The sequence below is a fragment of the Cyanistes caeruleus genome, chromosome 12, assembly GCF_971803275.1.
Source record: "Cyanistes caeruleus chromosome 12, bCyaCae1.hap1.1, whole genome shotgun sequence".
Taxonomy (NCBI): Eukaryota; Metazoa; Chordata; class Aves; order Passeriformes; family Paridae; genus Cyanistes; species Cyanistes caeruleus.
The window spans coordinates 6277322-6289643 of NC_141712.1; the positions used below are offsets into that span (position 1 = coordinate 6277322).

General features: G+C 42.6%; 2 protein-coding genes across 5 annotated transcripts in view; one reads left to right on the forward strand and one right to left on the reverse strand.

Moving 5' to 3' along the window:
- LOC111934783 (neural-cadherin-like) overlaps positions 1 to 2494 on the forward strand; it is a 60518-nt gene extending 58024 nt beyond the window's left edge. Inside the window, exon 33 of the mRNA XM_086848190.1 lies at positions 237 to 2494. Coding sequence (XP_086704316.1) covers positions 237 to 626 — 390 coding nt within the window. The 3' untranslated portion in view covers positions 627 to 2494. The remainder of the gene's footprint in view (positions 1 to 236) is intronic.
- A 1597-nt stretch (positions 2495 to 4091) lies between these two features.
- The window catches only part of DPY19L3 (dpy-19 like C-mannosyltransferase 3), a 34374-nt gene continuing 26143 nt past the window's right edge, over positions 4092 to 12322 (reverse strand). For 3 of the 4 annotated variants that reach the window (XR_015275531.1, XM_086848165.1, XM_086848166.1), the window contains 3 exons: positions 8774 to 8906; positions 7969 to 8127; positions 4412 to 7345 (listed from right to left, as the gene is read on the reverse strand). Coding sequence is in view for 2 of the 4 variants with exons in the window: in XM_086848165.1 (XP_086704291.1) it covers positions 7184 to 7345; positions 7969 to 8127; positions 8774 to 8906 (454 nt within the window). In the remaining 2 variants the exon portion in view is untranslated. Of the gene's footprint in view, positions 4233 to 4411; positions 7346 to 7968; positions 8128 to 8773; positions 8907 to 12322 lie in introns of those variants that run through there. The other variant, XR_015275530.1, reaches the window with a different exon arrangement.

Sequence of the window (12322 nt, forward strand, 5' to 3'; positions counted from 1 at the left end):
GTCAGCTTTATTTATCTTTTGGTATGCAATCAGACTTGATTCTGACCCTGACTGCAGCACAGGTGTTCCTCAGGCTTTCTCAGGTGCATTGCAGGCGGCAGAGTTGGCAGAACACCCAACCCTTCAGGTGCTCACAGCGGACGGACCGACTCGGGATCCCTCCTTTATTCCCACCAGAACGTGAACTTTGGCGACGCACAGAGTATTAATTCCATGCGCCCGATTTCTCCCTGCAGGACGCCTACAACATGGCAGAGCTGCAGGTGTCCATCCAAGCCAGCCCGGCCTACACGCTGCCCAGGAGGAAGGAGGCCGTGAGGGCGCGGCGCGGGGCGGCGGCGGGCCCGGCGGGGCGGGCGGAGCTGGGCCGGGCGCTGTGGGCGCTGCTGAGGGAGGCGGAGAGCAGCGCCCCGGGCCCGCCGCACGACTCCCTGCGCGTCTTCTGCACCGAGGGCGCCGGCTCCAGCGCCGGCAGCCTCAGCTCCCTCAGCTCCCTCAGCTCCCACAGCTCCCTCAGCCCCGCGGCGCTGGGCGGCGGCAGCGCCTGCGAGGACATCCGCGAGTGGGGGCCCAAGTTCGAGAAACTGAGGGAGCTGTACTCGCATAGAGAGGCAGGAGACCTGTAGCTCCCCAAGGCTGCTCTTCTCAGTTCTGGAAACAGCGGTGAAGCACAGTTTTTATACTCCTGCTCTATTACCCCCACCGGCCTTTTTTCCTCCTTACAACAGGGATTCAAATTCCCACTAAGGAGGCACACTTGGCAGCAAGTTGAAAGATGAGTAGCGGCTAATCCTGGGCTATGTACTTGGAAGAACAAAGAGAGAATCTGGGGTACGCAGTCATTCACATACTGTGGTTAAGAAGTACAGGTATTTTTTGTCATTAAAGCAATGCAGGACTCTTGAGGACCCAGTGCACACAGCCGGAGGTGTGCTGGAGCTGAGGAAAGCGTGCTGTTTCTGGTGCTTTAACAGTTACTTGAAGAAAAAAACACCATGTATTTTTCTCATATAAATGAAGTCTGTGGTGTATTATATCCCTCTTGTTTCCCGCAGTGGCGCAGAGATCACAGTGCAGGTGCCAGTCTGGGGGTACAGGTAAAGGAAAGAAGCAGAAGGATGAATTGGAACTTCACTTATGCTGTGATTAAATCCCTTTATGCTGCCCTACAAGGGCAGAAACTGGATTTAGGTATAACACATGAACCCAGGTGCTTACAACTACGTAATTTTCCTAAGGAAAAGACCAGGTGTTCTGGCTACATGCCTCAAAAGGGGCTGGTCAGGAATTTCAGTAGCAAACACCACAGTTCACCACAATCTCTCATTCCTAATGAGCTGCTAAACTGAGCCTAAACCAGCCTGAACTGTGCCATTTGCATCTACAACTCTGTCGCTCATGTTTTCTTAAATCTCATTTGATAGAAGCATTGCAGGGACATATCTGGGGACAGAGAAACACAGGGAAAAGCTAACAGCAGTAGCAGCAGGTGGAATATTATGCTCTAAATTAATTAGTCCCTTTTTCAAATCATTTAATGTCCAGTTACTATGCTGGATTTTTCTTAAACTTGACAATATTGGGAAGAGAGAAGGTGCCACTAAATTAATTTTTTTTTGAGATCACTTGTACAGATAAATGGATTACAGTGCAGCAAGCCCAAAATCTTAAGCTGTGCTGTTTCTTCCATGTATCATATGTAAATTATACTATGGTATGTAAACTATATGTAATATGTACATTATAGATTATAAGCTAATAATATGAATATATCCTAGTTTCTACTAATTTGTTTCATTAAAAGAAAGCATGAAACAATGTATTGTAACAGACATTAAAACTGCTTTGCTCACAGTAGCTTGTTTTGGGAGGTCTGGCTTTTATTTTTATACATCTATTAAAACCTGTAAGTAGGTGAATGCTGTCTGCAGGCCAGCTCAGTTTGCACATTTCCCAAATGAGAAATATCCACACAGTACCTTGTTCTCACGTGCATTTGTGCCACTCTGGAAAATCTTGAGTGCCCCATTAAGCAATGGTTACACACTGCAGGTGGTGAGCATTGTCCTCTGGAAAACCTAAATCCCGTTTTTACTCAGACCAAATGGTTTTGGTTCACAGACAGTACAGTCTGTGATTTCATAATTTTCCTGACACTTTTATTTGCCTGGGAGGAAACCCTGGCTGAAACATCCTTGCAGTGTTCACCAGGCCATTGTGCCAGCTCCTGTATTCTGTGATCTCACCAGTCACAAACAGGATATGGAAAATGAACAAAATATGTATTATGCACAAAAATCTGTTTCTTCCTGAAACAGTAATAATTTTGTCTACATACCTTGTGTTCTTCCCATACCTATGGACATGCTGTTGCTTTGGCTGGTTTTAATGTAATTTAGCCTGTAAGCTCCTTGGGGCCAATGCTGTCTTTATTTGCCTGTCAAGTGTCCTGCCTATCTCAGGCACCATATGAATAATAAACCAGCCTTCTGTCTGGGGTGTCTCTGCCTTGTTTGTGTTTAAGGATGACTGAAGGGTGGACTCTATTGAATTATTTCTCAGTTTTGCTCAGATGCTTCCATGGATGTGAGTCACGGGTGCTGTGCTGCCTGAAAAGCTTCTGCTGGTGGGCTCAGGATCCAGTCACCCACGCAGAGAACACTTCTAGACCTTGTCAAAGCTCTTCCTCCACCCCTGAGGAACTGGACTGGTCCCTGGGTGAGACAGACAACAAGCACAAGTGGTGCCCAGGAACCCTGTGGGTGGCAAACAATGGGTCACACAGAGCAGCCACAGCGCTGCTGGAGTTCACATGTGTCAGTGCTGTCCCAAATGCTGCTTGCCTGCTGCTCCTTCCTTCCCCTTTACAGCTGTGGCCCTACTTTGTAACCAAACATGAAAACGACAGCCCCAGAGCCTCGGAGCTGCCTGTGCACTCAGAGTGAGCCCCACCTTGTACAGAACACACAGAATAGAACAAAAGGGCAGGAAACATTTCCAAACTGCTCTAGGAGCTTGTGTCGATACAATCTCAGTAATGGGACACACTCATTTGCAGCTGCCATGCCCTATTAAAGCCTACTCTTCCTCTTTCCAGAGATTACTAATTAGTTCACTTAATTTATCTGTTTTAATTTGCATGCTGTTCTTTTAATTACTGTGCAATTGCTGAAATCATATCCTCACTTGTTCTGCATTTGCACAGGAACAAATATTTCAGTGCCTCTACAGAAAGGCTTATCCCATCACTGCCATGGCTCCCAGGGAGAACAGCTGGCTTTCCACAGAAAGCTGTGCCATGGGTCGGGGGGGAAGGAAAAACACTGAATAAAATACCCTGTTGGGTCCCTAGGTAGTGGGATTTTCAGTAATCTAGTACTTTTATTAATCTTCTTCTATGTTCTTTACGGACTTTGAACATATAGTAAGAACATTTTATTTAGCATAAAATGTTTGTAAAGGTCTGGAATTTAAATAATCATGTGGATATTAGTATTTAATCTGGCTGCCTGTCAACTACATTAATCTTTGCAGTCTTCCCCTGTTAAAATGACATTCCAAATACATAACATGGAGCCAAGCCATAGGAAAGCTGATTGTCCTTAGGTCTGACCTACTGACCAGCAGGTTTAGGAGGGAAAACAGGACTGTAAAGAAGCAGGATTAGGTGGGAGGAAGAAAGTTGAGCATTTTCTTAATTACAAGAATGCTAAAATGCATGGCCATCTCCTGGGGATTGAAAGGAGGAGGTTCCCTGGAGCCCAGAACCTCCTCTATGCAAAAACACCACATCTTTTACATCCCATCAATTACATTGATCCCTAATTAATGCTGGTGACAAACTCCCCCGAGCCCCCTTTAGACCAGTCCTACATGGGAGCAATTTTGTCTCCAGCTCTGCACATCCTGCAGCTCTTGCCACAAGAGTCACATCAGGACACCCTGCTGCATATACAGCCCTTGAAATGTGCTTCTTTGCTCCCCAAGAATCACCTTTCTGTTCATTAAAAATACTAAACTTGAGCTACAATGTGGAAACAAGCAGGTCAAAGCATTTAATATATGCTTTTATATATATATTATACACTTAATAAATAAGAAAATAATATTTATTTAAATGGATAAATAGCAGCCTTAGTCTGCTGGCCTTACTGGAGTTGACATGCACAGGGTGATGACTGGTAAAAATCATAGCTGGTACCTTTAGCTTCTAACAAAGGAAACCCAGTGATCTGTTAAAACACAGAGGTGATCCCAAAAAAGTTAGTGCTACACACAATAAAATGAGCTTGAAAAGCCAAAAAATATTGAGTAAAAATATTTTACTTTTCTCCTATATAGACTGAAACAAACCTGATTCCCTAGCCAGGTCTTTCTCAACCCATCCCAATGTATAAAAAAGCAAAAAAAGTGACTTTGAAATTACACAATTTATTTAGTATACAATAGTCATTACATCATTTTACAACAACATATTACAAAATAACTATGTTAGATCCCACCAGCAGAACACTGAAACAAGAAATGAAAATACACTTACGGCTTTTCTCAAAGGCTTTTCTCTCTTAAAAAAAAGTCCTGACTCCTTGATAGCATTTTGTCTGCAATCTAAAAAAAAAAAAACCATTTATACCACAATCCCACTGATCACATGCAGCACCAAGTCCTTGTCCCTGCCATTCCCACTGCTGGTTACCAGGAGAGTCAGTGCCTCAGGAATGGGAGGTGCAGCCCTTCTCCCCCAGCCCCTCACAGGCCTTGTTTCAAACTGGGGCAGGGGGGAGCTGCTCCCTCTGAGCTGGGAACTGCTCGTGGCCCTCAGCACGTGGATTTACTATTTGAAGCAGGCTGGTGTCTGAATGCTGCACTGCAGTCCCTGGAATATCCCTTAGTGTTAAACTTTTCTGATAATCTCTCACAATACATCTTTCTGTTTAAAAAAAACCCCAAACAAACCAGTTTTCACTTGGCAGTTTCTGTGAAAAGGTTAAATTTCACCTTTGGCAATATTAGAGACTGCATTTTTGAATTAAGTCTGTTTAAAAATAATTACTATTCCAGTCAGGATTTCTTAGTCTCAGCTGTTACCTGTAAGTAAATTCTGAAGACAACAGGCTACCACTGGGCTTGGGAATCCCTCCCCTCCACCAAAGGAAAGTTACTGCACCTTTCCAGAAAGATCCAATTGCCTTCTAGAATAAGCCACACAGCCCAGACATCTTTTACCTTTTGTGTGCTTGTTTTCAATTACTGAAGGCACTCACTGAGGGATTCACTGACCCAGGCTTGCAGCAAGAACCACCATGCATCATTACAGGCCTAATTAAAGTTTTAATACTGATTAAAATGTTTTATTATTGTATTATGTTAAACTGCAGTGGTCTCCAACCTCATTAAAGGATACAGGCTAGGAATTACTCAGGAGTTTCAGCTGCTCAGTGTAACAACCCAGCTCCTGTCAGCATGTGATTTAACACAGCCCAGCTACAGCACAGCCTTCTGTGCCAGAGAGAAAGGCAGAAAGATGTTGAACATTGTTTAATGAGTATTTACTGAATATAAAACTGTTTGAGCATGTGACATAGCCATCTCCATCTCTTTGGTGATTTACCTCGGTACAGCTGAAAGGGAGAACACTTAAATCATTTGGAACTGGAGCCCAGCTCAGTTGTGACAGTTAATCGCATTACACATCTTGATTAAATTAAATATGGAGTTTGCTATCTGCAGCACTTTAAGTTTCCCATCATTAGAAATTAATTGCAGTAGGTAATTATTGTAACCGAGTTATTTGCATAGGCCACAAACACTCTTATAGGTGTTCAAATGTTAATTCAGCCTGGGCCTAGAGGCACTTGATTATTACAATTTTGTTTTTTGTAAGAAACAAATGAGCCTACTGGATGTCTAATTCAAGATGGAGAGTACTGTGAGGCTTCCAAATTTGATTTCTGATTTCAATTTAAACCCAAAGCACTGCTAAAAACACAGTAAAAGCCATGTGGTACCTTCATAACATTTAGAAATCCAATACAAATCACAAAGTTCAGGCTGGTAAAAAGACAAAGGGTACAAACAAATCACAAAATTCTCAGCATTGAGGTCTGAATTCACCTAATCTTTCATGTAATTTTAAAATCCTGGTAGTCTCTGTTTTAGGCTAAAGAACAAGGACACAATGATTTTGTGCTAGAATATAGAGCTCTCTGTCTGAAATTATACAAACAAAGCTCTATGATCTGAATGTATTTGAAACACTGGTTTCCTGCTGATTTAGAGATGAGTTTTTCTTTTGTCCAATTTTGCTATCCTAGTGGGATTCACACAAGGAGAAAAAGGATCCCCTGTAGTTCAGACAGTATATACAGAAAAGTGTTCTGAGAATCCAAACTGAGAAATTCAGATTTTTGTTTGTTCTGAGCATTTTACAAGGATACAAACATGCAACATGTATCAAGCATGCTCCAGCCTTTTTCTCACTAGAAATATGTAACACTCCATCATTAAACACTATGTTATAAACCAGTTTGTTTCTGATCACTAAAAATGCTGGACCAAAGATTAAAGTTTTTTCTTCAAAATTGTTTGCTTAATCCGCACTCACTGATTCTGCAATCACACTCACAAGACTGGAAACTCTTATCCACATACATTCCCAAAGAATTCAAAAAAGAGGCACTGAAAGAGCACAAGGATCTGTCAGAAAGGATCAGACTGTAAGACAAAACTTCATTTTGTGACTATTTTTAGGATTCACAAAGGCAATGCTTACTCAGGGCAGGAGCAGCATGGGCTGCTTTCACTGAATTTCTACCATTTGAGAGGAAAATCTGAACTGCTGAGCAGATTCACAGGCTGGCACTTGGCAGTGCTCCCACAGGCTGCTGCCTTTGTCTTCCAAACAGTTGAAACTGGAAAACAATTACAACCTAAATATTCTGAGGGTCAGAATTTATAATCAAAATGGTCCCTGCTAGCATTTATTTATGAATTTATGAAAATTTTGGTAACATCAATAATGTTATCAAAATTAAACTGTCTAAAAAAAAGAATCACAGTAATTAAACAGGAAATCATTGGTGTAAAATGTCTTAAAAATATAACCTGTTTGTAAACTTCATCTGCATTTCCTAATGTGGGTCCTAGCAGTGGAATACCGAACTTGAAGTCATGGTTGGAAATGTTATTTATGCTTGGCAAGTTTGTAAACATGGAATGTTTTGTTTTGAAACACCCTGGTGAAGTGCATGGTGTAAGAAGGAAGGTTTTTTTTAATTTCCTCACAGAAGCGAGGGTACAATGAAGGTTTCAAATCAGGTTCATTCTCTCCCAAGCCATCCATGATCTGCAATGAAATGGAACAGATGTGTGAGATTTCTTTAGCCAATTCAATTTAGCTACAGGCAATAACAAGTTCCTAACAACCTCCACAATACATTCACTGGGTCAGGCTGGCCAGGTTTGTTCACAGTATGAAACAAGGGGAAGGAAAAAACAGCTTTAAACCAGTAAGACTCAGAATATTGTCTCTAAATGGATAAAGCTGCTTTGACAGAGGTCCCTATCAGCTTGGGCTTGTGCAGCCTGCTCTGGCTCCACCTCAGCCCCAGAAATACCTGAGAACTCCCCTGACACAGAGTGGTAACAGAACCACACTGTGCCTGTGGGAACTGAAACTCTGAAGTGATTTTTATTGGGGAGGGAACTCTGCTTGTGCACTCCTAACCTGGAGCTTGTCAGGAAGTGCTTACTTATCCTGCCCAGGCTGAAATTCCCCCTTTTTTATTCTCAAAGACCCTTAAAAGCAAGCAGTGTTAATTTGGCCATTTTGAGAATGTCTAAAGGCTGCAGTAGGTTTTCTTTCCCACAGTGCAAATACGCTGAGCTACCTCAGATCTCACTAACTGGGTTTCAGAGCAAAGTCAAGCAAAATGTATTTTATTTTTTGATCTTGTCTGTAACACTCACGTGGCCATTGGCTACATCCAGCAGGTCTCGCAGGCGGCAGCCCCTGCTGTGCCTCCTCTCATAGCAAATGCTGTCCTCCAGGATCACGTAGTCCGTGCCGAAGGAGCGCAGGATTCCGTACACGTCACCGGGAGATCGCTTGGCATAGATCTGGTAAATCTGGAGAACAAGGAAACTGAGCTCCAACACACACCACATCAGCACTCTCTATTGCTTTGTTTGCTCTGTCATGACCCCTCTATCTTGAGCCAAATGAAGAACTGAGCCTGAGAAACTGTGTGAATCAAATATTACAGAAACAATCTATAAATGCTTTATTTAACAGCCACATGGATATGTGTGTTGTGGCGAGGATGCTGCTGGCTACACAACACTGGATGGTGCTGTCAGGCTTTGAGAATATCTCAAGCCCAGAGAAGGGTAGGTGGAAACAGTCTCCCCAGCTCTGTGTGGAGTTTCCCAGGGTGGTTTCTATATCAAATGCTGTGTGCTGTTATGGGAACTGAAGGGAGTGTCAGGGAATGCTCCGTGTGGGTTTAACAGCCCAAGCAGGCACCAGGACCTACTGATGCCACAGTAGCCAAACCAGTGCCCTTGGGACTAGCTGGGTACCCGGGCACAGAGCTGCTCAGACACTCACCAGCTGCCAGAAGTGAGTCAGGAGATCCCAAGCAGTTAAATCCTGTGCCTGTGCCTGACAGTAAGTTACTCCATAAGTAAAGCACATGATGCCTTCTGCAGTGTTTTCTGGAGTGGAGTCAGTGACATGGGCAAGGATTACTTTAAAAGATGAGAAATCTCTTACCTGCTTTGTTCTTTCTCTCAGGTTCTTATCCTCATAGTGGGGATGGTTGGTTAAGGTCCGTCCAGTGCACAGTTTGACTCCTGCCAACAGCTGCATGCTCCCAGCAAACACTGCTGTGTTTGGAGTGTTTGACCTAAACAAATGTTGATAAGTCTGAGGAAGTCTCTGCAGGGGCATTTTTGCAATGTTTGTGACAGATCAGAAGGAAAAAAAAGACTGCAAAAGTATTTTTCTGCTTCTCCACTATCCAGAGAGCAAACTGTTCAAGCAACTGTGTTTTCTTCAAATGCCAGTGGATAAATTATGATTATACTCAACTGCAAATAAAAAATTTACTAAGCACTATGAGGAAATCAAAGGAAAACATGATCCTGACAATTTCAAACTAGTTCTATATTTCATGTATTTCTCAGGTTCATAAAGCCTCTGAATATTTATAGGTTTCTATATTCTAATTATTTTAAAATTTCACGGAACTTATTGTGACTTAGGTTTGTGTCTGCTATATGTAAGGTACTTTATATAAAATGAATTATTTAATCTGAATGGTAAAACTTTCTGCTCCTGTCCTGGCATTCACCATTCACTTGGAACGGAAACTTTGTTCCATGAGACATTCATCTTCCTATTCTGACAACTGTTGGAGAGAAACTATGAAAAAAGACACCCCAGTTGTAAAAAGCTGGGGAAGGGGGATGCAGAAGATGCCAGAATAATGCTGTCACTTATTGTTACTGTAACCTTAGAAATTCCACAAAGCAATCCTGTTATTTCAGGATCACTCAAATACCAATAATGAAAAATTTGTTTTTTGCTCACCTTCTTCCCAACAAGCTTACAATCTAAGATATTTGCAAAGACACAACAGAAGAGCAGAGCAAAAAGTAAGAGTAAAAATGCCAGGCAATGAATACTCCCATCATCAGGCTAATTGAAACTGGCTATATTTTACTGAAGTGTTTTCTAGTGCTTAGCAGGCACATAACCATGGAAGGGTCTGTGAAGACTAAACCAAGAGAAAGCAGCGCACATGAAATCAACTAAAATGAAATTTGAATGTGAATAGGTGCCTAACATCCCCTTACATGCACTAAAGTACTCCAGTAACTGTGACACTTAGGGGTGCACTTTAGGGAGCCTTTGGAAACTGCAGCTACACACTCAGCCCTCTTTAAGCTCCATGATCGGCTTGAAAATGTTGAGAGACAAGTATTAAATTTTACTATTGCCTTTCAAGAGATTATGCTTAGCAAATGAATTAATAATTACAAACCTTTCCTAAGAAATCTTGCAGTGGTACATTAATCTCATCTAGGAAGGCCAGGGATAGTGGTTTTAATAGGCCAGTTTAACTTTACTGATAGACTAGTCCTTCAGCACTTTATAAAACCAGTTTTCATTTTCAAGTCTGAAAATATTTAATCTCCTAAGAAATTTTTTATTACTTAAAATATTCAAAGCCACAAGTGTCCTGAAGTACATGTTCCATTGCAAGAAATTAATTCCTGCTGGAAATTAGGACTCTGCAAATGGAATGGCCCTGACAGGCTGTCAGCCAGGACTCATCCCTGGAGCTGAGGGAAAGCACAAGTCTGTAGGACTAAGCTGCAAAGGACATGGGCTGGACTCACAGAGGGGAGAGCTTAGATACCCAAATAAAAATGATGATTCTTAAAGCATCTTCAACATATTTCTGTGTTTATGCCTGGGACAGGCAACTTCTAATGTGACAAGTAGGTTTCTGTGCTTGTTCAAGATTAGTTCAAATTTTAAAAGCTGACTGGCCTTACCAAGGCAACCCTGCTCTTCTGATAGCAGATTTGCATTATAATGGGCTCTGTAGCAGATTCCAACTTACTTAAACCCACTCACACAGCCCCTCCCAGCAAGTACCAAAGGCAAAACCACAAGAAAAAAAGCAAAACAAAAAAGCCAAACCAGCCTGCAGGCTCTTTTCTTCAAAAATTAAGCTAAATGAAATGGTGATAGTGTCCTTTATCAATAACCTACTGGTAAAAATTCTTGTCAAAAATGTAGAATCGCAGAATACACGGAGTTGGAAGGGGCCCACAGAGCTCATCCAGTTCAGCCCCTGTCCCTGCAGACCCCCCAGCAATCCCCCTGGGCATCCCTGGAGCGCTGCCCAAAGGCTCCTGGAGCTCTGGCAGCCTCCTGCCCATCCCTGGGGAGCCTGGACAGTGCCAGCACCTCCTGGGGAAGCTGAACCTTCCCTGATCTCCAGCCTGAGCCTCCTCCATTTGCAGGGAACAGAGACTGGAGCTGGGCCCCCAGTGAATCTCCCCTCAGGAAATGGATCATGTAGAAGATTCAGGATTCCCTTTCCAAAAGCATTCACTCCTGCCCAGAAGGGGTGAAATACATTTCAAAAAATGAGTTACATTTTTTACCAGACAGAGCTTTGCCAGCACTTCCTGCTCTCCCCATCCCTTGAAGACAATCTAGTGACCCTTGCTTGCTTTTCAAAAAACTGCCTTATGTGCTTTGGTCTGGGATGGAGTCTAAAATCTGGTGTTCCAGGTAAAGGCAGATGTTTCCCTGAGATTTACAGGTTTGAAGTCCTAGGAAATGATACTCCTTCAGACACATCACTGTCCATAGTTTACTGGCCAGCTCACATATTCTCAGACCAGCAGGAGCTACTCTTTCCCTGTGCTGCACTGGCAGTAGGAGCATAAATGCTGGATTTCAGTGCCCCGGGCAGAGAGCAGGGAGGTGACACTGGGAGGTGACACTGGGAGGTGACACAGAGCCCCAGTGTCTGCCCTCTCCAGTTCCCTCCCCAGAGTTCCTGCAGGTGCCACTGCTGAGTGCTGGGGACACCTGAGCACAGATGAGCAGGGCCAGGGGTGCTCCTGCTGTGCCAGGCATCACCCCCCATGCTGCAAACCCCCAATGACACTTCTCTATCACACAAAAACCGAGCTGTTTTTACATCTGTCTGAGTAAATGATGTATAAAATGAAAGGATAATTTCTTTTTATAGCTCTCTGCCAAGCTCCATGCCACACTGCCCAACCTGCAAACAATTTATTCTCTAAGAAATGTCACTAAATAATGACAAGGACTTACAGGTCAAACTGATTTACATTATATAATTTAAATGTCATTCCAAGAAGACCTGATGGCATTTTGAACAAATAATCTCATTTATTTTTGAAGCTCTAAGCTTTCAACAAGTTAATTACAGCTGAGCTAATGGGTAAACTAAACACTATATTACAGTGTAGGAACCTTTTCTTTACCTTACACTTAAGGATTTAGAGAATTATATAAATACTAAAGAATAACTCATTAAAAATAAAAGGGTTTTACAGGAAGTACTTGCACGAACTCTGAAAGTGGTAGTAATTCTTTTAAACTGCTAAAGAATTATTGCAAGCTGGTTTTAGGAAGCACTAAGGAAGAAATGGCCAGCATTGCAATTACAGGTTACATCATTAGAAATAAAATGGCTATTTCTAGTAAAAGTCCTCCAGAGTTGAACCCTGTAGTTGGCTTTCAAAGCCATAAAATCTGACAAGTCTCAGA